Raw genomic sequence first — 27022 nt, forward strand, 5'->3', positions numbered from 1 at the left:
GCCCATTTCTGCCACTGAATAAAAATTATAAAAGATAATTGCGTGTTTACATCTCGCAATTCTGACTTTTTTTCTCAGAGTTGTGAGATATAAATATGGAATTGTGAATTACAAAGTCAGAATTGCGAGATGTAAACTTGTAATTCTGACTTTTTTCTCAGAGTTGCATGACATAAACTCAATTGCAAGTTATAAAGTCAGAACTGCACGTTTTTTCTCAGAATTGCAAGTTTATATCTCGCAATTCTGACTTAACCTGCATTTGCGTTATAAAATCACAGTTGCAAGAGAAAAAGTCATAATTGTGAGTTTATACCTCACAATTCTCTTTATTTCTCAGAACTGCAACTTTATTTCTGTTTTGTGAGTTTATATCTCACAATTCTGACTTAACTTGCAATTGCGTTACAAAATCACAATTGCAAGAAAAAAGTTCTAATTATGAGTTTATATCTAGCAATTCTGACTTTATTTCCCAGAATTGCAACTTTATTTCTAAGAATTGCGTTATAAAATCACAATTGCGAAAAAAATAAAAAATTATGAGTTTATATCTCACAATTCTGACTTTATTATCCAGAATTGCAACTTTATTTCTCAGAATTGCAACTTTATTTCTTTATTGCGAGTTTATATCTCACAGTTCTGACTTAACTTGCATTTGCATTCTAAAAACACAACTGCAAGAGAAAAAGTCATAATTGTGAGTTTATACCTCACAATTCTCTTTATTTCTTTTATTTCTTTCTTTATTGTGAGTTTATATCTCACAGTTCTGGCTGATCAACTTGCAATTGCGTTATGAAATCACAATTGCTAGAGAAAAGTCATAATTATGAGTTTATATCTTGCAATTCTGACTTAACTTGCAATTGCGTAATAAGATCACAATTGCGAGAAAAAAGTTTTTCTCACAATTGCGAGTTTATTTCATGCATTACTGACTTTATAACTTGCAACTGTGAATTTATATAAAGCAGCTCTGAGAAAAAAAGTCAGAACTGTGAGTTTATATCTTGCAATTCTGACTTAATTTTTCAAAATTGCATTTATATCTTACAATTCTGACTTTATAACTTAACATCACACAATTCTGAAAAAAGTCAGAATTGTGAGATGTAAACTCGCAACTGCGAGAAAATTTTTTTTATGCAGTGGCAGAAACGGGCTTCCATAGAAACCGCTAGCAAATTTTACAAGCAATAACAAAAAATGGCAAGTAACCCATTGAATTAAACATTACATTTTGAAGTAGAAAAACTAGAATAGCATTTTTTGCACAAATAAAAATAGTTTTTCTAAAGCACTCCACAATAATCTTTGAAAAAATCATTTTTTACAGTGGGCGATGATGAAATTTGAAAACTTTTCTGTCATTTTGTCTGCTGCTTGTGGTCAGCAAGACTTCTCACCAAGGCTACTCTTAATTAAAAAAAAAAAAAATACAGTAAAACCAGTAATATTATAAAACATTATCACATTTCAACAGAACTCTTCTCTATTTTAATATATTTTAAATGTAATTTATTTCTGTCATGGTAAAGCTACATTTTCACACAAACCTTGAGAAATCATTCTAATATGCAGATTTGGTGCTCAAGTAACATTTATTATTGTTGTTGTTATTATTATTGTCAATGTTAAAAACAATTGTGCAGCTTAAGATTTGTGTGGAATCCATAATAATATTTTTTCAAGATTCTATTATGAATAGAAAGTTCTAAAGAACAGTATTTACTTGAAACAGAAAATAGAGAACAGAAAATTTCTGATAAATTTTATGTGTCCTTGCTGAATAAAAGTAATTTCTTTAAAAAAAAAAAACACCCCAAACTTTTGAATGCTAGTGCACATCTAAATATTTCTGAAGTGAGTCACATACCCTAAACATACCCAAAAGATCACTGCAGTTGGATGCAGTTTTGATTTAAAAGTTAGTTTGCTTGTCGCCCCAAACTTACACCAAGGTCTTTTCCAGCCCACTTGCATTCATCGCGTTTGGAAGGTGTGGCGGGCCAGGCGATCTATGAAACAAGCAAAGAGAGAAGGTGTGAGAATGTGCGAGGAGCGAACACAATGAACTGCAAATGACTGACTAAGGCGCTCGGCATGAAACCTGGCTGTAAAATAATCAACGACTGCTGCCTGCCGTCCTTCTGCCACCTCCATCTGTGATGACGATGAAGATAGAGGATAAAAACTACCATTCGTCTTATCCAGGGAGCACGAGAGACAATCGCACATGTATAGGCCTACAAAGCGTTTTTTATTCGGTGTTATCTTCCTCTATGATCTGCTAAGGTATTCTGTCTGCAAAAGTAATTTGGTTAATTGCGATAATTTGCCAAGTTCTTATCTTTAAACGATGGCATTGCTGAAGTATGCATGTTTGTGTGAGTGTTCACGAGGATATAGAGCAAATGCAAATGGTCTGCAGCCTTGAGGACAAAGAAAGAATAAAAAGAAAAAGGAAATCAAAGTAATGGAATCCAGAGAGAGAGAGAGAAAGAGAAGCATTACGCTGCAGATATGATCCGGGAATGAAAAACAGAGCGAGGCAGACTGAGATCAAATGGGCAGATGGAAAGAAGGAGAGAGTGAACGCAGATCTGGGTTGTGTAGCTAATAAGAGCGAGATGGACGTCTCCGATGACCCTGGGTTTCTCTGACACATTCCATAAAGTTCCTCACCGATCATTCTTGCTAAATGCAGACCGAGTGAAACGGCATGAATTACCATTCGCAACATATTTTACTGCTAAAATGTGACATATTTCCAAGCTAAGCAGAACATTCGACTTGAAAAATGTAGGGCACAGTTTGATTTGATCATGAAAAATGGACTTTCCATATCAAGCTGAATGCAAGTTTGCTTAAATGCAAAATTTAGCCTAGTGTGGTGACGTCAGCAAAAAAGGATAGTTGTTCAAGGAGGATTCTGACTTATTCATTTGAATATGAAGACATTTTCTCTTCATTTAACATGCAACATGAATCGTTCACAATAGTGTGGTGTGTCACCTGTTTGATGTCTCTGTTGATGTTGACCAGGTCAAAAGAGAAGACGTGATCCTCCGCACCAACCAGTAATCTTCCCCTCTCCTCATCCATCAGGAACGTGTCGTAACCTGAACTGTTTGCCAATCCGGTGAAAGTCACTAAATTACTGGATTCCAACATTTCTGAAAGACAGTACAAGAAAAAGAACGTAAACATAAGTCTAGAACAAAAAATGCATTCCCATTCGCTTTATTAAGAGCAAACAGACAGAAGCTTGTGTCAGGTTACACAAGTCCAACAAGTGGGTCCCACAATATATTCGTAATAAATTTTGTTTGTTTTAAATTACATATTCATATTCTAATTTTTAATAATATTTTAATTTATTTATTACAGATTTAAATTATTTTTTAATAACTTTGAAAATAATAGGTCCCACTATGTATTATTTATTTGCTTGTTTAATTATGTATTTATTTATTTATTTTTTATTTATTTAAAATTATGTATTAAAATATAAATTTAAACTGAAATAATTTTAAATATTTTTGTATGAGGTTAGCAGAAAGCTGCACAAGGTTCCACGATGTATTATTGAGACCGCTATTTATTTATTTACTTACTTAATTATTTATTTAAATTCTATTTTCTTATAACTATTTAAATAATTTAAAATATTTTTTTGTATGAGGTTAGCAGAAATCTTAACAAGAAGGTCCTACTATGTATTGCTGAGAATTTTATTTATTTATTTATTTACTTATTTATCTATTTAAAATTAAATTTAAATTACATTTATTAATAACCGTTTAAATAATGTAAAATATTTTTGCATCAGGTTAGTAGAAAGCTTAACAAGGTTTCACTGTGTATTGTTAATAATTTATTTATTTATTTATTTAAATTATATTTTAATAACCATTTAAATAAGTAAAAATATTTTTGTATGAGGTTAGCAGAAGGCCTAACAAGAGGGTCCCCGCTATGTATTGCTGATAACGCCATTTATTTATTTAAATAGAATATTATATTTTTTAATAACCGTTGAGAAACATTTTTGTATGACGTTAGCAGAAAGCTTAATGAAGGCCCCATTATGTATTGCTGATTGATTGCTTGACTGATTTTTATAAATTATGTACATATTTTTAAATAGCTGCTTAATTTTGAATTCACTTTAAACATTTGTAATACATTTTAAATATAAAATGGATATAAACACACATTTATTTTATATATAAATGCAATATTTTAAAATATTTTATTGATTTATATTAAAAGTTATTTGTGGCACTTTCTGCATCATTGAGAAACAACACCAATCATGTGTCTAGTTACAATTTCTTTAAAACCACCTTGGTGGTTAATGGACCACAACTGTATCTTTTTAACCATAGCATGAAAATTGCTGAGGAAAACACTGCATGATCGAATCACAAGGACCAAATCAAGTGTATGACCGGCTGACCCACGTAATCATTTATATGAGCTTGACACATGGCTGAATAACCAGTTTGTGTGTGTGTGTGCTGGGTTTAAGGCTGTAGTACAACAGCTTTTAAACATGTTGATATATACAGTTTATCTCATAGTTCTTATGGCATTTACATTCCATAGTCTATATAAAGCCACAGGGCCTGATTTAGCATGTGTGTGTGTATAAATCATAATACAAGTATCTGAACTACAAATGTGGTTTGCTGAGTACATCTTTCAACACCAGCACTATAAGCGATCTTTAAATTTGGGTGTGTCAAACTTATTTGCACAATAATTCAGAGTAAATCACTCGCAATACACCCGGCCACACGCAGTTTGTTAGATTGCACAAGCAAATTAGTTCTGCTTTATTTGCAACCTTGGTAACTCGGGTCAGAGGAACAGCTAATCAAGTAAAAACTGCTGTTGTTCTGGCAGATACAGCCTGTTCAACAGCACTAGACCAGACACTGTGAAAATATAATGACCTGAGACACAAAATCTGCCAAATTTGTCGAGCAAGGAAACAAGGTTCGGATAAAAACAAGTGAAGAGGAGATGAAGTGAGAATGATAAGGAAGAGGTGAAAGAGAGAAATGGCTTTTGGAGCTCAGCGGCCAGAACATCTGCTCATGGGAGAGGGTGAGGTCAACATCTCTGCAACGTTTCGGCAACACGCACACGAATTATAATCAACAGTGACACGCAAATACTGCAGCTCCTCTCCAGAGCCCAGATCAATCCGCTCATATAGTAGCCATCTGCGTAAGATTCTGGACATCTGTGCGGTTGTGGGAGAGGGAGAGCGCGAGCAAGGGAAAGCGTTAAGGAGAAACAGACCATCCTTCCTTTGCCTGTGTCAGTAACGCTGAATATCAAATGTAGAACAGCGTTCCCGTAGGAGCCAATGCAGAACGGGCACAGTTCGGTCTCTTCGTTCCTGCTGAATTCGTTCTCTGCTTCCAACACGAGAGTTTCATTAAGTAATCACAAGCAACATTCAGATCTATAAACGGATGCCAGGCCTGTCTGACAGACTCCGGCTGAGTCAGAATATTGAGTAAGTTTTCTTTTATGTAAGAGAAAAAGTACAGATGGGTCTTGTGTCTCTGAATGGGTTTATTTAAGCAATATCACATGGGAGAAAGATCTGTATCAGTGCTTCTATAAACACACATTTCAGAGGTTAACTTGCACTACTGTTTAAAAGTGTGTTGTTGTTTTTTTTGGAAGAATATTTTTTATTTATTTTAAATAATACTTATTTATAGTGTTATTATAGTGTTGTTAATCAAAGAACAAAGGAAAAAGTGGAAATCAGTCACTTTTGTAGCTTTAAGGATTCATCTATATTTAATTTAGTATTTAGTGTTTGATAACTTTATTCAATTTCTGTATATTTCCTACTTGCTGAAGGATGTAGGTAAATAATGGGTTTATGTGAAAACTGTTTTAAGATAACTTAAATTAGAAATGGTTATTTTTAAAGTCTATTAAATGTTAAAATTGATAGCTCTCAATTATACTGTAACGTAGTGCTGTTAAACGATTAATCGCGATTAATCGCATCCAAAAAATAGTTTTTGTTTACATATGTGTATACTGTGTATATTTATTATGTATATATAAATGCACACACACACAGTATATATTTAGAAAATATTTACATGTATTTACATGTATATATTTATATTCATATAATTGGTATTATATATAAATATTTATAATATATAAACATAACATTTTTCTTAGATATATACATGCATATGTGAGTATTTATTTATATACACATGATAAATATACACAGTAAAAACACATATGTAAACAAAAACGTTTATTTTGAATGCGATTAATCGTGATTAATCGTTAAACAGCCCGAAAGGCTATAGTCATCAGTGAAACTCACCTTCAGTCATAAAAAAAGGTAATAAATATTAAAAGTAAACTGTCTTTAAGTTGTTTCTACATTAATTTGGAGACTGAATGTAAAAGTATTGCAATATAAAAATATATTTAAACACTTTAATGTTAGGTGATTAATCGCAATTAATCGCGTCACGATTAATATAAAAATAAACTGCAATTAATTAGATTTTTTTTTTTACTTGATTGACAGCAATAATTTTTAAATATATATTCTAAAATATAAACTTAATATAAATACATATTTGTTTTATATACGAGCACAAATAAATATAAAATATTTTATTTTAATGTTTTCAGACACCACAAATTTTATTGGCTAACTTGCACTATCTTTTAAAAGTGTTTTTTTTTAAAGAAATTAATACTTTTAATAAATAAATGATCTTCATTTTAACTTTCTTTTCATCAAAGAAAGCTGAAAAAATTGCTTTCAACATCAACAATAAATATTTCTGCAACAAATGAGCATATTAGCATGATTATTGAAGAATCGTGTGACACTGAAGACTTGAGTAATGATACTGAAAATTCAGCTTTTTCCATTACAAGTAATAAATCAAATTTCAAAATATATTAAAATAGAAAACAGCTGTTTTAAATTGTAATAATATTTCACAATATTACGATTTTACAGCATTTTTATCATATAAGTTTAGCCTTGGTGAGCATAAGAGGCTTTTACAACCCCAAGCTTCTGAAAGTAGTGTACTTGCCAAATAACTGAATAAGTTTTAATAAGTTGGAAATGAAATGGCTGTGGAGTGATACAAGAGATATAAAACTATGAAAGTGATTCTCTGGGTGAGCAATCTGTAATAAAGTTTGCTAAACTGTGCGCAAAAACTTTTGACAGCAGCGTGCCACCACTGACAAATCAGAATAAAGTATCTCAGAGAACTGTTTAGTTAAAGACAAGTAAACTTCAGTAAGATACTAAGTACTGCCTATTCAGAAAACTATCTATATACTGAACCCAGAACCCATTTAATTAACAGATATGAAGAACAAATAATGTGACATGAAGAACCATATTTGACTCAAGAAGCCTATAATCAAGGTTCTTCAGTAAAACAACCACCATTAAAGAATCTAAAGGAATTTCTTCCCGGTGCTTCTAGTGGCCAAGACATTTAATAAGATTTATTAATAGTCAAAAGTAGCTTAATTCAGGAAACAAAAGAAAGCCGCACTGATTCCCTCTTGCCAGACTTCAGGGGAGGCCTGAGAGAACATAAGAGGACATCCTGGAAAGAGATTTCATCTCATCTTTCTTTCTTTTTTTCACTCCCCAACTCATTATTCTCACTCATCTAGTCTTTGCATCTCTCCATGTGCCAAATATTCTTATTCTTAGCTTCTTTTTTCTCTGCCAGTGTCTGTATTACTGCCTTTAGGTGAACTTCTCCAAAGCCTCACTCTCCTGCCATTCTGGCTCGAGATCTGACAGCCACGTCTGGCGGTTTTTACTATTCCCCTGCTCAAAGTGAGCGACTGGTGCTTGAACTCTGAAGATCAGGCTTTTTTTTCTTAAAATGCTGCCTTGGCAAGACCATCACAAAAGGTAGCCGTCATATGGTCCGTGATCACACAAACACACACACTTTATCTGGAGATACATCAACCTGGATAGGAGCTTAGAGTAAATGGAGTGTGAGATTTAAAAAAGGAAGCTTAACAAATGTCTCTCGCTCTTTCTCAGTCTCTCTCTGTGCTGCAGACTGAGAAGCGTGCTGTCAACTCTTCATATATCATAGAAAAGTCTTTCAGACGTTTGATTTATAAACTGTAATGTTTTCATTCGTACACCTTTGTTTCCAATAGATTTAAGATGGTGTATGAAAACTAAATACCAATGCTAAGCAAAACTAAAAATTTACAGTTGAAAATTCTAAACTTAAAACTAAAATTCTACATGGAAAAACTTGCTGAAAACAAGCCTGAACAAAAAATAAACAAAGGTAACTGAGACTTTGTATCTCACAATTCTGACTTTTTTTCCACACAATTAAGATTGTACATCTCGCAATTCTGACTTTTTTTTCCCTCAGATTTGTGAGATATAAACTACAATTGTGAATTATAAAGTCAGAATTATGAGACATAAACATGCAATTCTGAGAGGGTCAGAACTTCAACTTGCGAATTGCGTGTTTATATCTTGCAATTGTGACTTTTTTTGCAAGTATATATCAGTTTTGCAAGATATAAACTCACAATTTAACTCACAGAATTGTGAGTTTATATCTTGCAACTGACTTTTGTAAGTTTATATCAATTCTGACTAACATGCAATTCTGAGAAATAAAGTTGCAATTCTGAGAAAGTCAGAAATGCAAGATATAAACTCACAATTCAACTCACATAACTGCAAGTTCATATCTTGCAGTTGTGACTTTTTTTTTGCCAGTTTATATCAGTTTTGACTTTCTAACATGCAATTCTGAGAAATAAAGTCGCAATTCTGAGAAAGTCAGAGTTGCAAGATATAAACTCACAATTTAACTGAAAGAATTGCGAGTTCATATCTTGCAACTGTGGCTTTTTCGAGTTATTAAGTCAGAATTGTGAGAACATATCTTTTTTGAGTCCTTTTCCACCTCAAAATTGGACTTAGAGAAAAAAAGAAAATTAGATACAAATTCCAATTGTGAAAAAAACAGAATTGCAAATACAAACTCGCATTTGCATGTAAAAAGTCAGAATTTCAAGTTTTTATCTTGCAATTCTAACGTTATAACTTGCAATTGCGAGTTTATATCTATATATGTAGAAAAATGTAAAAATACTATATAAAATTATACAAATATAAACCATTCAACCTCATTAATCAATTAGGTGACATACGCCTAAAATAAGTCACTTAAAGGACAAAAATGAAAAAGCAGTATGTCCAACACAACCCACATGTACTGTGGTGTTTTGGATTTTGGTGAGGGTGTATAGTTATGTATCTCTACATCTCCGTGTGTGTTTGAGGGATGGGAAAATGTGTGTGCATGCTGCCGCCACTGTGCTTTAGCTTTGCCTCCGGCTACCAGCCGCCCCAGGAGAGTGAGGGAAGTGAGGAAAGAAGAAATAAAAAGTGAAAGAGTGCTGCAGATGGTTTTGGGCGCTACCTGTTTGTTTAAGCCAGAACAATGGCGCGCTTCAAAACACACGTTGTCGATCGTGACACGGTTTTGGCAAAAGTTCTCCTTCTCTCTGTTCTCTCAATGGGCTAAGTGTGTGGTTCGGTCTTGTCGGTTTCGTGCTTGAGAGAACGTAGATTTTAGAAACAGAGATTTGCTTAACACGCCGTTTCGCATATTGCTTCAAGCTCTGGGATATGAATAAGGCTGTAGTTTCGCTTCATTTTAACTTGCTCTCGCATGCAACCGGCCGCAGGTTTTGGTAAGTTTCCCCAGTAACCGTGTTGGATCTCGGCCTGCGAGAGCTCGGTCTGTTGGATTGACAGCTAGTGAAGGGTGCTGAGAGCGGGACGACACTCATGGGCCAACATTTAATTCCACTGACACCAACAGGAAACATAATCACTGTGTCAAATCTCTTTATGCACGTTAGTTTTAATAAAAGACGCCTCTGTTTGAACCGATTTATGTCATGGCCAACTGGCTCAAATTTCCATTCACAAAGCCAAACGGTAAGAAAAGGTCTGATGTCTGCGACACATGTGGCAGTTATGAAGAGGAATTTGTTTAGCTTAAAGGAATAATTTAGCCAAAAATGAACTTTGTCTTTCAACCTCACGTTCTTCCAAACCTGTATGAATTTCCTGGCAACTATATTCCATGTAAATGAGGACTGGGACTGTCAATCACGACAATGACAAAAAAACAACATAAAAGTACACGGAAAAGTACTCCTACACAAAATTCTGAAGGTTAATGAAGACCAATGTTGGGGTACGTTACTTACAATATTGCGTTACTCCATTAAAAAGTAACTAATTGCGTTACTTAGTTACTTTTTACTGAAAGTAATGCATTTTGTTCCTTTTGCATTTCTTTTTGTGACCTGATCTAGGCTTGCTTATTTATTTTTAATAACAAAAAAACCCAAACTAATATTTTTTGCAATTCTAAAGACCCTTTCGCACACAAAAAATGAAAATAATAAGTCTCAACACAAGGACAGGAGAGGTGTCAGTGAATAAATGGGAAAGCAAAGTACTTGAAAAAGTAACTCAGACATTTTCTTTGTATGAGGCACAGCCTAAAATGACTTTATTCACAAATGTGATACTGGACCTCAAAACTCTGTACTTGTAGATCACACTTTGTGTGAAAAGGAATAAAAGCTGTCAGATTTTTTCATTTCTCTAGTGTTCGTTTCAACTGGAAACTGCAGTCATTTGTACATATTGGTACGTATTTTTTCAGTTTTGCAGAAATATATTATATACATTTTCCAGTGAGCCTATGTTGAAGTTTTCAAATAGCTCGCATAGACTTAAAATAAAGTGTAAGTGTCATATAGATAACTTTATAACTTTTATGGTGTTTTTGTGCTATCTGTAAGCTTGAAACCTTTCATTTATATTCATTTTAATTGCATGTAAAAAAGCAACTATTAAACTATTGAAAATATCTGTCCTTCACAAAAGCTGAAAAAATAATGACAGAATGTACATTAGAATGTACATTTTTGGTGTTAAAATAATCTTTTCCAAAATACAAAAGGTCTAATAAAAAACGGAATGAATTTTGAGCTTAAAACTACGGCTGTCAGTCAATTAACATTTTTAATCTAATTATTTACATGATGTTTTGATTAATTAACCTAATTAATTGCAAAATAACCTTGTAGCTTTAGAAAGAAATATTTTATTTGATTCAACATAAAATTAATTACATATAAACATTTAGGCTGCAATGACCTAACTTAAACTAAACATAAAAGAAGATAATTTGAGAAACATTTCAGTATTTTTTGTTCATACAGTGAAAATCACCAACTGTTACCAAAGTCTTCAAAATACCTTCTGTTATGTTCAAAGTTTAAAACGACATGAGGGTGAGTAAATGATGACAGAATGTACATCTTGTTGGTGAACTATCCCTTTAATGTTTTTATTATAATTATTATTATTTTAATGAAATGACACTCTAAATAAGAAACTAAATCTACCAGCAGGTGGCAGCAAATGTCTTTATGAGTCATTCATTCGATTCGTTCAAACAGACGATTCAATCAGGAATGAAGCAAATGGCTCTCTTTATGAATGGGCCTTTGAATCATTGGTTCATATGATTCATTCAAAATGCTGATTCATTCAGAAACTAAACACCGCTGTGTTGCTCAGAGACATGCAACAATTCTGCTATGCAAAAACACAATATCAACTTATTTACTGAACGTGTCGTATTGCTCTTGCCGCCTGTGTGCTATGGTGTGATATGTGAGATTTACTGTATAAATATGAGACAAAACACATACAGGGGAATTAACTGTATTTATGAAGTTACTGCCTTCCATCATATTTGTCAACAGTCGACTGAATGAAATAAAAGATGTCGTACAGGTCTGTTAACTGCATTAAAATATTTTAATCACACTATTTTTCATAACTAATTAATTAAGGTAACTGACAGCCCTACTTAAAGCATAAACACTAGTACCAAAAATATAAATGTCACATTGTTAGTTTTGCTAAATCTACGCATTTTCTTCTGTAGCAATCTAAGTCTGAAAGTCTGTCTGTGCACGGCACTAAAATCCAGCGTTCTTGCTGATCTTCTTCATCGCTGACTGCAACACAATATTTGCGCACGACCGCATGAGATTCCTGTGTTGCCCTGATCCACAGAGAGAAGGGAGAGTATGTGGAACCGTTTAATTACCCCTGAATCTGCTCGCGACATGACGGGTGAACCGCAGAGTCTGTTTAAAACTGGCCCCCGGCCACAGACCGTGCAGAGAAAGCACAATCCACTCTCCACAGCTCCAGATGACACACAAAACACAGCGCATGTACAGAGAGCGAGAATGACAGCTAGAAATAATGTGACATTCAGACAAATAGCCAAGAGAGGAGGTTTACAAGAGCGACAGAGGCAAAGTGCTGAAAGATACTGTATATATATACATTAGTATGAAACTTTTCAGTTCTAGTCTAGGTTCTATTCTATGACTCAACTATATTGACTTGAACTGACAGATATATGGCCTTCAGACTTACTAAAATGCTCCTAAATTCAACAAAAATGTGTGAAAATATGTTAAAATATAGCAAAACATAAGAACATCTGAAACCCTGATAAGCAAACAAGCACACACATGCAAACTAATACACACCGTAGCCACTTACTCGAGTGCGTACGAAATCTGACTCGTCTAGAAACGCTTGTCTAAGGACACTATTGAAATTCAATAACAGGTGCACCGCTTTCCAACACACTGTACTCTGTATCTAGTCAGTACTGTAATACACAACATATGGCAGACACACTGCATTTGAATAATAAAACACTCTGCTTATTAATAACTGTGTGTTATGAAGAGAAAGCTAAATGTGCAAATCTCTGAGCCAAGTGGATTCTGAGAGTCATTAAAAGAGGTCTAGGGCCAACACAAGAGTGAACACAACAGGATGTGATACGTAAAAAAAGGTCAATAAGGACGAAGCCCTTCCACAGCCACAGAGTAAATAATTCATGCGATAGAAAGACTTCAGGTGACCTTCAAGTTCCTCACAGCACTCCAGATAAAAAAAGAGCAAAACAGAGCGAGGGAGTGAATGAGAGGAAGGACATGAAATATAAGTATAAAATGAAAACACATTGAATTATAGAGACAGCAGATTTACCAGTAACAAGCTACTTTTCCAAGAAGCAGTGGATAAGAATAATATAGCACTTTGAGACAATAATCAAATGTGCTCAGCTGAAGTGTGTATTTCTCTTATAATGAAGCTTTGGGGAGTGAATCAGTTCATTTAGACGTTTCAGTAAAATCTATCGCGGATTCACAAAAAGTAATATTCAAATACTTATCATTTAAAAAATAGATAAGTGTTTAAAAAGTTAAAAGAAAAAATGAATCAAAATTGCCAAGAGTCAAATTCAAAAATTATTAATCTGTTCACAACTGAAAACAAAACCACATTATATCAAATTTTAAATAATTTAACAAAGTAACAAGAGTCAAATGCAAACAAAACCAAATTATATTGAAATTTTAATAGTATAAAAAAGTATTTAAAAAATTTAAATCAAAATTGCCAACAAGTCAAATGCAAAAATTAATAAACAATTTACAATGGAAAACTAAAACACATTATAATAAAATTTAAATAGTTTAACAAAGTATTAAAAATAAATAAAATTAGAATTGCCAACAAGAGTCAAATGCAAAAATTAATCATCATTTTACAATTGAAAACTAAAACAAATTATACTGAAATTTAAGTAGTTTAACAAAGTATTAAAAATAGATAAACTTAAAATTGCCAACAACAGTTAAATACAAAAATTAATCAACAATTTACATCTGAAAACAAAACCAAATAATGTTAAAATTTAAATAGTTTAACGAAGTATTAAAAATAAACAACATTAAAATTGCTAACAAGAGTCAAATGCAAAAATTAATCATCAATTTACAACTGAAAACTAAAACAAAATTATATTGAAATTTAAATAGTATATCAAAGTATATTAAAAAGATATATATATATGTATATATATATTAAAAAGATTTAAAATGCCAACAAGAGTCAAATTCAAGAATTAACCATCAAGGGACATTCAAAGCTATAGAAAAATTATAAGCCTTAAGTAAATATTGCAAAATCTGTAATGTAACATTTACATGTGTCACATGACTGCTAATTAATTTCCTTGTTTTAATATACTGTAATGACTAATTTAACTACATTTAATAAAACTAAACTTAACTAAAATGTGGGAACAATATCTTAATCTGTGGCCTTTTTTTCTCCCTACATATCATGTGCATATCATTATTACATTATATTATATTATATTATGTTATGTTATGTTATGTTATGTTATGTTATGTTATGTTATTTTAGAAAGTTATTTTAAATGGGGAATTTTTAAGTACCTTTAAGTGTAATTATTATTATTATAATTATCAATAATAATGATAGTTTAACTTTAACTCAACTACCTGAAGTAAAATAAGACACATAGAAAAAGACAGAGACTGTGAGAGAGAAAGTAGGACAAAGACAGAGAGAGATCTACTTCTGGTGAAGAGGGTGAAAACAGACAGGCAAGAGACGGATGCAGATGAGGCCGTGAGAGAAAGAGAAACCAGCATCATTCCCAGCCTCTCCATATAATCATTCCCATCCACCCCGAATCCTGGCCCGGCGCCAGCTTGCACTTCACCCGGCAGCCAGCGAACAGCCCGCTATTATAGGATGCCTCCAGTCTGCGTCCAGTGCGGTCGGGCGCGGAGTGTCTATTTCGGAAGATTTAGGCTGAATTCCGACGACTCGCAGTCTGTCGTCGTCCCAGTGTCGCCCATCCCAATCAATCCCAGGAGGCCATGGGGCAGGGTAATGAAACGGGAAGCCTGGTAATTACGCCGTAGTGAGTAATTATCAGGTTGTTTCACAAGCACTTTAAAGTACCCGACGCACCGTTTCACGGCAGGATGGCCTTTTTTACAAAGGGACCCCCTGTCAGAGGCGTGCGTCCGCACTTTGCCACCTGCAGGGGGCAGTGTCTTCATATGCACCGACCGCCTCCACCCTAATCTGGCATCTCAGATGGTATTTATGTGGGGTTTTGGGCACACATGGACCCTGTAACCCGCTGCTAATCCTACAGTGTGAATTCACAACCTCGTAACCACAAGTTTGAGATCCGAAAAGCAATCTGACAAGCATGTGAAGGCCTATCCCACAACGTACTGACAGATGAACGGGGCCGCTGATAGCTCTGACAAGAGCAATTTTCGCAGACGGTAGTTTAAAGCGTACGAGGGGAGTACAGAGAAGACGTAGCGCTGGTATAATTACAGGGAGAGGAAAATCTATCACTCGGCCATCGTTTAACAACTAAGATGGATCTCTCCGTCTGCGACCGTACGACTGGCCTCCCCGGAGGCGGCGCGACTGAATTGCAAACTCTCTGTGCAACTCATGATGAATCTGCGTATGTGTGTGTGTGAGAACGAGATAGCCGTCCCCGTTCCCGGCGCTCGTTGGAGTGTGCGTCTCTGGAGAGCATGTCTGCGCGTTTATTTGGCTTAATTACTATGCTGCATTCACAGGGGGAGTGAGAATGAATGACACTTCACTTAACGACTATCCTCTCCTGGCCAACTACTGTCTGCCCACCGCCTTCATTAAAACAGCCGCTCTCTTCCCCTCCCGCTCCCTCTTTGCCACTCTTCCTCCATCCTTTCCTCTCTTCCTCGCTCTCGTTTTAACACTCAGACACTGTGTGGGTGTGAACAGCGATCTGTCATACTGCAGAGCATCAAAAGAGCCATCAAGCACCTGTGGACTATGTCTCTCCATTACACACACACACACACACACACATACAAACAGCTCTATCACCATGGCCAGGTGTCTAATTATCTAAGCCTGCCTCCATTCTCACACATATTGCTGGCCAAAAACACATCAGACACATTTTCTGTCTCACACACACATTTAATGTCTCACTCGCAATTATCCAATAGGAAAACATGTTATCGTACAGTACAAGTTATTGTACTGTACTGTATGTGGGGCCTGATAAAAGGTTTAACTTGATTTTTATATTTAATATAGATCATAGATAGACAGACAGATAGATAGATAGATAGATAGATAGATAGATAGATAGATAGATGGATAGATAGATAGATATTTTCAATTCCAAATTCTCACCGAAAACTTATGGTTTTAAATCTTTCACATATTAGTTTATATATTAGTGCTGTCAAACAATTACTCACAACTAATCGCATCCTAAATAAAGGTTTTTGTTCACAATAAATGTGTGTGTGCTGTGTATATGTATTCTGTATATATAAATACACACATATGCATGTATAATAAGAAAAATATGTTATGTTAATATATTACAAATGTTTATATATCGTAACAATTATATGAATATAACTATATACATGTAAATACATTTTCAAAATACAAAAATAAAATTTTCAAACATTATACTATATGTGTATATTTTTTTAATAAAACCTAGATTTTCAATTTTCTCTCTCTCTCTCTCTCTCTCTCTCTCAATAAATTCACATATATATATATGTGTGTGTATGTGTGTGTGTGTGATGTAATATTATATAACGATTTGAAAATGATAAATTATATATATAATATATATGTGAATGATGTAATATTATATATATATATATATATATATATATACATATACATATGTTATTTTAAATAAAACTTATTTTTTTCCAAGTTCTCTAAATATAATAATAATATATCTAAATAAATAAATAAATACACACGCATATGCATAAATTATATATATATATATATATATATAGTCAAAAAATCTTAATCTTATTTTAATTAAAACATATAATTTCAATTCCAAGTTCTCTCTCACACACACACACACACATATCTAAATGAATACACACACACACACACACACATGCCTATATATACATATATATATATATATATATATATATTATTTAAAAATGTATACATTATACACACACACTTTACTAACATTTCATGACAAAAATTGTATTATTTTTATTTAATATATCACGCAAATACATAGTGCAATTTCATGCCAGCAAATAAGATTAACAGAATTTCTGCATCAAAATAAACAATTAAAGTAATATTTCTTCAAAATTCACTTATTAAAAAGGGAAACTTTTCATTTACAAGGCTGTCAAATTAATCTTATTAATACTACAATACACTGTTTTCAAATAAGGCATAAAGCAGTAAAGTAACAAGCGATACAAAACGATACAAAAAGTGTATCTTTTAGTTTGTTTGTATCTAACAAGAGTGACAGGACATTTTGTCAAACTCTTATTTATGTATTTCTCTGGTACTGCACTGGAAAGCTGTCCTGCTCTAGAGTTCCCACTGGTCCAAAATCCTATTCCACACAAGTGCCACACAAAAAACAATTATCATTTGATTGGCTGTGGTTGTGTTACGCCACAGCATTTTCGCAATCATTGGAAACGTCTGGTTTGATCACAATCTAACAGTATTAGATTCCCGAATGGAATTTGTGTGTTTTTATATCTGACTACATCTGTCAATCAAACTGAATCCAAATTACGACACACAAAAATCTCTAGCCGTAAACATAGCCATAAAGCGCACAGGTGGCATAAGTTTGGAAAGCATTTTGATGACGCAATGCGAGACTGTTTTCCCACAATGCTTTGAGCCATCCAAGCACAACAGTATTAACTCAGAGAAGCATGTGATTGATCACAGGTGGACTTGCATCTTTTATATATTAAAGTCTCCAGCCTTTCCTCTCAAAGTTAAACAGCAGATGCCGACGCTCGGAGCAACAATTGGTTTCTTAAATCCTTTTTCTCTAACAACACATTCTCCGACGAAAATAAATTGTCTTTTTCACTCCTCCTTCATTCTCTGTCTCTATAAAAGAAATGAGAGGGCGTTAAACGGACCCTAGTGGGGTAAACCCATGCCACACACAGACCTTACAATCAACACACCAGATTCACTGACAGAACAGAAGGCTATATTTACCAAATGAGGGAGAGAGAGATCACCGCCACACATCGATGCGTATACTTTTGGTCATGTTCCTGAACAAAGAACCACAGCAAGCCCGCTAAGCTTACATTAAAAAGGGAAACAGCCCAAAATATGCCAAAAATGCTGCCGCTTATTTCCGTGAGAGATGAAAGCTCTGGGTTACAAAGAGGCTGCTATAGTCTGGATCTCTCCGCTGTCTCCTTTAAAATAGCACAGCCCGGAGAATAACATGTTTGCCGTTACCACCATTCACGCATAGCGGCCAGAATCGCCACAGCTTTCCAACGCAACGTATAGAGTACAGTATCAGAGAAAATTGCCTCAATCAAATATATAATGTGTGCGACATACGAGTACAAAGCTACAGTAAAGGTACAGTATATCAGCCTTAGTACAAGTTAAGCTGAACTGATAGCAGTTGATCACCACTAAAAAAGTCATCCTTTTCTTTTTAGAAGGTTTACACTGAGGCACTTACAATAAAAGTGAATAGGAAAAATCACAAAAAACTCACAAAGCATAAACCATGCATGTGTTAACATGATTTCAGTGTGGAAAAAGCACTTTTCTGTGTAGTAACCTTTTCTAATTTTGACAACTTTGTTGCCATGACAATAGAACACCATAAATTCTCTAAATGTAAATGCCTGTAAAAATAGCTTTACAGCTCAAATACTATGTTTTAACAGCAGAATTAATGTTAGTGCTTTTATCAAATTAGAAGCTTCATCCACTTGTAAGTGCTTCACTGTAACCTTGATTCTCATGCCGTCTTTTTTTAAGAAAATGACGGAGTCAAAATTATATGTATGTGCTATGCAACATGCACTGAACCAGGAATATTTCCTTTAAAGACTGCTGTAAAGTCAATTTAGAGGCATGAGAAATTAGACTTAGATTAGACCGCAAATGCAGAGTCATTACCCACGATACCTCAGTCAGAGTTCACAAGCCGTATGACAGGGTACCAGTGCAGAGTTTAGAGCAACAGGACAGTGCAACTGGAAAAATTATATAGAAGAGCCAGAACATGCACTTTGAACACATGGAAACAATCTGTCAGGGCTAAATCACATGCGAGAGAGTGAGAGAGACTGTCAAACTAGACCAAAATGAAATGGCGGAGTGACACAAGGAATCCAAATATATATATTACTGCAAAAAAGTCCAATTTAAGAACATAAGACAGGTGAGAATTTAAAAAGGAAGTAAAGCATTATGAAATGGTGATGGGACTAATTGTAAAACTTACCCTTGTAGGAGAGCTTGAGTCTGGGCACGTTCTCTTTGGTGTGCTGGGGTGCAACTCTTCCAGGTAACGCCACCCCACACAACAGCAGAAAAATCCCAACTAGGTAATCCATGGCGCTGGAGCGCTGGCCTCCAGCCCAGGGGGGCTTGCAGCCCACAGTGCCCAGAGCAAAGTGCCTCCCTCTGGGCTAGCTGAGATCTTCGGAGTCCCTCCTTACTTCAAAAGATCCAGCGCCTGGAGCTTCTCCCCAAGGAGGCAATCCGAAATCAGATCCCAAGCGAAGCAGGAGACAGGGGTTCACATGGCTCCATGTGGGTGGGGGGGGCGTTTCACCAGTCGTGGGGGTAAAGGTGTACTCCTCTGGGATGCGTTCTCGGACCCTGTAGGGGAGCACCAGTGAGTGGGATTGTGAGGTAGAGTTTCAGTAAGGGATCCGGCGGACCCTCTCTCTCTCTCTCTCTGCGCTCCGGCTTCGCGCACACACACTCTCACACACACTCTCACAGACTGCTTCTGCTTGTGTCCACGGCTCAGCCTGAATGAGAGGGAGAGGGAGAGAGAGAGCAGTACACCATCCACCGGAGCGCAGGAGGGAAGGGGAGGGGAGGAGAGGGAGGGGGAGCAGCTGAAGGGGGAGGACGAGGGAGCGGAGCTGAAAGGAGAGGTATGCGAAAGACTCTTCTGCAAAGGTTTGGTTGCTCTGTGTCCTTCTTTTCTGCATTGCTTATACGCTGCACCTACAATGCATTGTCTGGCCAGATGCGCTCTCCTTTTTGGCTTTCTGATATTTCGTCACATTCCTAGCCACTAGAATATTTTTGTCTGTCTGTGTTAGCCTAAATTTAAGTGTTAGAGTGATAATAAAATTGTGATAATGAAACTGCATAAAAGGTTTGATTAATATAGTATACATACATTGAAATATCACTAAAATATTACAAGTAAAAAATAATAATATTAAAAATACTTTATTTTAAATAAAAAAGAATAATATTTTATCTATTTTATTCTTTTTTATCTATCTATCTATCTATCTATCTATCTATCTATCTATCTATCTGTCTATTGAAGTAATAAAACTATTCATATAATAAATTAACCATAAAATAATTTAAAAAAGAAATACAGGAACAAGAAAAAAATAATAAGAAGAAATAACTAAATTCAAGAATTGAGATTATTATTAAAATAAAATAAAATAAAATAAAAAATACAAAATAAAATAAAAAAAATCCCCATGATCCAAGAATAAATCAATAAAACATCCATCCATCCAAATAAAGGAACAAGGAACAATAATATTAAGAAATTGCTAAATTTTAAGAACTGAGGTATTAATAAAATAAAATGAAAAATCCCCTTGCTCCAAGAATAAATCAATACATCATCCGTCTATTCTATCTATCTATCTATCTATCTATCTATCTATCTATCTATCTATCTATCTATCTATCTATCCACCTATCTATCTGAAGTAATAAAACTATTAATATAATAAATTAACAATAAAATAATTTAAAAAAAAAAAATAAAGGAACAAGAGAAAAAACAATAATAAGAAACAGCTAAATTCAAGAACTGAGGTTTATTAATACACAAATAATAGAAAATAAAATAAAATAAAATAAATAAAGTAAAAATCCCCATGATCCAATAAATCATTCGTCCATTTGCCTATCTATCTATCTGAAATAATAAAACTATTAATATAATAAATTAATGATAAAATAATTTAAAAAGAAATAAAGGAGCAAGGAAATATAATTATAAGAAACAGCTAAATTCAAGAGTTGAGGTTTAATAATACAGAAATAAAATAATAAAATAAATGAAAAAAAAAAATCCTTATGATCCAAGAATAAATCAATAAACCAACCATCCATCCATCTATGTAATAAAACTAAACAACAGAATAGAATAGAATAGAATAGAATAGAATAGAATAGAACAGAATAGAATAGAATAGAATAGAATAGAATAGAATAGAATAGAATAGAATTCTAATTTGTCATTGTGATTAATACGTTCCTCTTTGGTGCCAAAAAAAACAACTTTAACCTTTCTATTAAAATGAGGCAAGCAAATGCGATTTACTAATAATACTTAAAACATACAGTGAATTAAAAAGTAATACATCAAGCTCGACTACAGCCAGACTATCCTGCATTCTTACTTCTCACTCACTCTCGGCTTGTAACAAAGCCTCTGATAGACAGAGGTGTTAATGTGTGATTTTTCACCCCAGAGTGCTAAAGACAAAAGTGCCTCACAAACACCAGCTGAGTGTGTGAAGGTATTTCACAACCTCACAAATGCACAAATGCAAACAAAAAAAAAAATCTACAGATCTCTCAATGCCTTTGGCATATCTGTATGTAAGTGCTTCCTGCTTTCAAAAGCGCATCTGTGCCAATGTCTCATCACCTTAACAACCAAACATGCTCTTTAGGTGTTTACACCACATAGACCCGCAGAGATGATAGACAGACATGACTACACCTCCTCCTCCTTAGGTATCAGGAGGCTACTAAACATCCACCTGCAGCCTGGTTTCTGTCCAGTCAAAGCAGATCCGCTGGCATGCCGAGGTTTTCCTCTGGTCGTCGCTCTTCTGTACTGCAACTATGTGGAGGGGATTTGTCAGGGCGCAAGACTAATGATGTCTTAATGAATTGCGACTCGTCGTGCGCTAAAATGAGATAGCTCATTGACAACTAGTTTCCAGAAGCCTGTCAGTAGCAAAGTGGTAAATATAGCCTCCGAAACATGAGATCCACTGAGGAGCGACCTCCTAGAAACACAGCGAATGGATCCTGTCAGTCAGACAGGCTTTGATAAATATGGCATTTGCGTTGCGGATGTGAGTTTGCAAAGTGTTGCTGTAATCTTTAGTGCAAATGCAATGGGTCTTTGACACCTGTTGGTGTGGAATGATTTGTGCAATCTAGTGTACAATTAACAAATGTAAATAATTACCTGTCTGTCACTTATGACTAGGCCTACAGGCAAATGTTCACATTGCTGACATGTATATACATGCAGAAGCACACATGTGCATGCACAAATCAATGACTTCTAGTATCCACCCTTTCTTCCAAGGAATGACTGAAGGTGATTTAAGCAACGGTTGGTGGCACAAAAACAAATGAGTATTTTTACCTGCCTTTCCAGTTAAAATGTAAATTTACTTGAGAAATGCAAACCAACCTTTCCCTTCCTGTACTGTGTTCTTTAGAGGTCATTATCATGCGTATTACGATAACTGCTGGCCACGTTCAAGGTTCTGCTCCACCAAAGGGAACTTCCTGTTTGAGAGGTCACACTTCCTGCCGGAGTAACACACGGCAGTGACGTCTCTCCGAACCGTGCACAGTTAGTCAGCAGATATCAGTAAACCACATGCACTTCCCCTGTGACTCCTTAAAGAGTTTTGGTTTAGGTGAGAGGAGAATGATGGGAGGGGGGGAGCGGAGGGATGGATGGAAAAAGAGAGAGAGGAGAGGTGTAATGTTTGCGTGGCATAAGAAGTCAGTCTCCACTCTACCCACATCTTCCACTCGCAGTGATGACAGCTCAGACGCCTTGGTCTGCTCAATCAACACATGGCCCAGTGAAAGAGAGAGAGAAATAGAGAGAGAGCGAGCAGTATAAACACAAACCACATCTGTTCATGAACAACAAGCCTGAAGATTGATAGACCATAATTCTGTGTAGCAAAAATCACAAGTAATGCTGTTCTTGTGCTGTTATAAGAATAGATTGATATAAAACAATAAATTGAATGATAGATACAACAGACAGAATTAATGAATGAACAGTAGATGATAGATAGCTAGATAGGTAGATAGATAGAACGATAGAACAATAGATAGATAGATAGATAGACAGACAGACAGATATATAGATAGATAGATAAACGAACAAACGATGGATAGATAGAAAAATAGTTGAAAGAACGATAGAACAAATGCTAGAATGAACAAACAAATGAACGAACGATAGATAAAATGACAAATAGATAGAACAACAGAATGACAGAACGATAGATAGATAGACAGACAGAACGATAGAATGATAGATAGATAGATAGATGGATAGATAGATAGTTGAACGAACGAACAATGGATAGATAGGACAATAGACAGTTGAAAGAACGATAAAACAAACACTATAACAAACAAATGAACGAAAGATAGATAAAACGACAGATAGAACAACAGAACGATAGATAGATAGATAGATAGACAGATAGATAGATAGACAGATAGATAGATAGATAGATAGATAGATAGATAGACAGATAGGTAATAGATTACAGATGGATAGATAGATACAACGCTAGAATGAACGACAGATAAAACAACATAGAACAGATAGTTGAAAGAATGACAGAACTAATGAACAAATGGATGAACGATAGATAAAACGACAAACAGAACAACAGAATGATAGAATGGCAGAATGACAGAACGATAAATAGAACGAAAGATAGAATGACACGATAGAACAACAGAAAAACAAAACAATAGAACAATAGAATGATAGAATGACAGAACAATAGAACGACAGAATGATAGAACGATAGATAGAACAACAGAATGATAGAACGACTGATAGAACCATAGAACAATAGAATGATAGAACGATAGAACAATAGAACGGTAGAACGATAGATAGAACAACAGAAAGAACAAAAAAATAGAACAATAGAGCAATAGAATGATAGAACGACAGAGCAATAGAACGATAGAACGACAACAATAGAACAATAGAACTATAGAACGATAGAATGATAGATAGATAGAACGATACAACAATGGATGGAGAACGATAGATGACATGAAGGAATGAAGGAACGAAGGAATACATTGAGAGAACAATGGATAGTTGAAAGAACACAGAACAAACACTAGAACAAACAAATGAACGAACGATAGACAAAAAGACAAAGGGCCAGAAAGGCAAGAAAGACAAAACGACAGACAGATAGATAGATAGATAGATAGATAGATAGATAAAAGATATGTCTAGACTAAGAAATTGGGGTAAAATAAAATGAAATAAAGTAAAGTAAAATAAAACAAAAAATAAAATAAAATAATAGATTATAAAAATGGCATAATATGGTCAAATGTAGATATGAATATTTTGGCAAAAAAATCCCTTGGATCAGTCAGCGTTTTACAGGATGACACAGAATTTGCATGGTAATGACAGCTATAAAGTGGAAATATCACAGCAGACAGCGCCAAAAACAAGCCTCTCTCTGTCTCAAGAGAGTAAGCAAGTAACCCGAGGGCTATATCACACTTCAGAAAGAGAGACAGAGCTCAGAGCATAATCACTTTACCAGAGATTCCTGCTGGAACAGCAAAGCCCCTTGAAACACGTCCTCCATTACTTGATGTAATAGAGAGGTGTTACAGCAGCAGAGGAGACGGGAGGTGATGAGAGAGACTCAACGCTGATGACGCAAAGCTTAAATTTAACACTTCAAAATTCAATGCTTGAAACTTTTTAACTTTTGTATTATAGATGCAAAAACTTGGAAAATGTTTACAACTTTTTCTGCTTGTGTCATTGTGAACATCATGACGAAGCACACAGAAGCTGCACTGAATTTGTCAGTTTTCCTCAGAACTTGAGTGTGTGTTTGGCTCATTTACTATCTCCTGTCTACTTCCATTTCGGAAAAGGGGTGTTTCCTCTGTTTCATCGGAGGTGCAGAGGTCAGAGGTCGGCCTTCATTTCACAAAAGAGGTCACAGTCCTTGCCAAGTGGGTGACGGAAGTTTCATAATCCACCGTTCCACCCTCCACATGCCCCCACCTTGACACCCTCCCCCTCATGAACTCTTTTGATATTAAATCTTTTTGGCAAAGTTTGTACACAGAATGTAAATAAGCAGTGATAAACCACATTATGATGAATGGGTGAAATGGCACCCTCATAAAAACATCAATGTAAGAGCGCCAGGATTGTGAAACTGGGTTGAACATTTTTTATCAGTAATTTCTTCCCGTCTATCACCGTGGAGGAAGCATCCCGCAGCGTATTCGCCACAGATGCATCCGTTCCAGCGGCGCATCAGCAGGGTCTTCGGATTTCAGGAGTGATTTACAGAGCAGAACAGAGGAAGAAAGAGAAGAAGAAGAAAAAAACTTTCATCTGATTCATAAAGTCTGACAGTGCCTGGGCTTGTCTTACAGGTGATGTAATGTGAGTGGCAGGATGAGGTTGAGATATATCGCTGTGTAGGTTGGCGTGGGAGAATCTCAAGTTAAAATAAGTGCGAATGAAAAGGCTCTGCACACCTGGATCTCATTCACTGTGGATTTTTGGGGTTGTCAGTTAACCAAGTGAAATACTCATGCTAAAAAAAAGAAAAGAATATGGTGAATCCAAGAAAAAAAGGACTGTGGAGTAAAGGTATAAGTTGGTAATTCCTTGGTACTTTGGTATAATATATCATAAAACTAGTTGTTTTTGATTTATGCCACTGCTGATGAATCTTCAGTCTGAATCTAGCTTTTTAGTGAATCAACAAGATACAGTGCAACCACTATAGTCTAATTCTCCAACAAATTACTCTTATGAACTGGTGCTTTTCAATAAACCACAAATATACAATGCAATCAGTGTAGTCTGACTCTCAAACAAATGACTCTTATGAACCGGTTCCCTTTAATGAAACAAAAACATACAGCGCAACCAGTGTTGTCTGATTCCTAAACAAATAACTCTTACGAAATGTTTCTTTTCAATGAATTTCAAAAATACCGCACAACCAGTGTAGTCTGATTCTCAAACAAATGAGTCTTATAAACCGGTTGTTTTTAATGAATCCAAAACATACAGTGCAATCAGTGTAGTCGGATTCTCAAACAATGAACCGGTTCTTTTTAATGAATCAGAAACATACAACACAACCACTGTAGTCTAATTCTTGGACGAATGATTCTTATGTACCAGTTCTTTTCAATGAATTACAAAAATACAGCGCAATCATTGTAGTCTGATTCTCAAACAAATGAACCGGTTCTTTTTAATGAATCAAAAACATACAGCACAACCAGTGTAGTCCGATTCTCAAACAAATGACTCTTACAAACTGGTTGTTTTTAATGAATCAAAAACATAGAGTGCATGCAGTGTAGTCTAATTCTTCAACAAATAAGTCTTATTAACCGGTTCTTTTCAATGAATCACAAAAATACAGTGCAATCAGTGTAGTCTAATTCTCAAACAAATGACTCTTATGAACCGGTTCTTTTCAATGAATCACAAAAATACAGCACAACCAATGTAGTCTGATTCTCAAACAAATGACTCTTATGAACTGTTTTTTTCTCAATGAATCAAAAACATACAGTGCACACAGTGTAGTCTGATTCATAAACAAATGACTCTTACGAACAGGTTCTTTTCAATGAATCACAAATATACAGTGCAACCAGTGTAGTCTAATTCTTGCACAAATGACTTTTATGAACCGGTTCTTTTTAATGAATCACAAAAATACAGAGCAATCAGTGTAGTCTGATTCTCAAACAATGAACCGGTTCTTTTTAATGAATCAAAAACATACAGTGCAACCAGTGTAGTCTCATTCTTAAATAAATGATTCTTATGAACCGGTTCTCTTTAATGAATCAAAGACA

The 27022-nt window shown here is 34.9% G+C and overlaps 1 protein-coding gene across 1 annotated transcript in view; it reads right to left on the reverse strand.

The window, feature by feature from the left end:
* Positions 1–19885, reverse strand: part of sema3aa (sema domain, immunoglobulin domain (Ig), short basic domain, secreted, (semaphorin) 3Aa) — a 39176-nt gene extending 19291 nt beyond the window's left edge. Inside the window, exons 1-3 of the mRNA XM_051107799.1 lie at positions 19362–19885; positions 3022–3182; positions 1962–2024 (exon numbers count right to left, since the gene is read on the reverse strand). Coding sequence (XP_050963756.1) covers positions 1962–2024; positions 3022–3182; positions 19362–19473 — 336 coding nt within the window. The 5' untranslated portion in view covers positions 19474–19885. The remainder of the gene's footprint in view (positions 1–1961; positions 2025–3021; positions 3183–19361) is intronic.
* Between the last annotated feature and the right edge of the window lie 7137 nt (positions 19886–27022).

Source organism: Labeo rohita, chromosome 4 (genome assembly GCF_022985175.1).
Source record: "Labeo rohita strain BAU-BD-2019 chromosome 4, IGBB_LRoh.1.0, whole genome shotgun sequence".
Taxonomy (NCBI): Eukaryota; Metazoa; Chordata; class Actinopteri; order Cypriniformes; family Cyprinidae; genus Labeo; species Labeo rohita.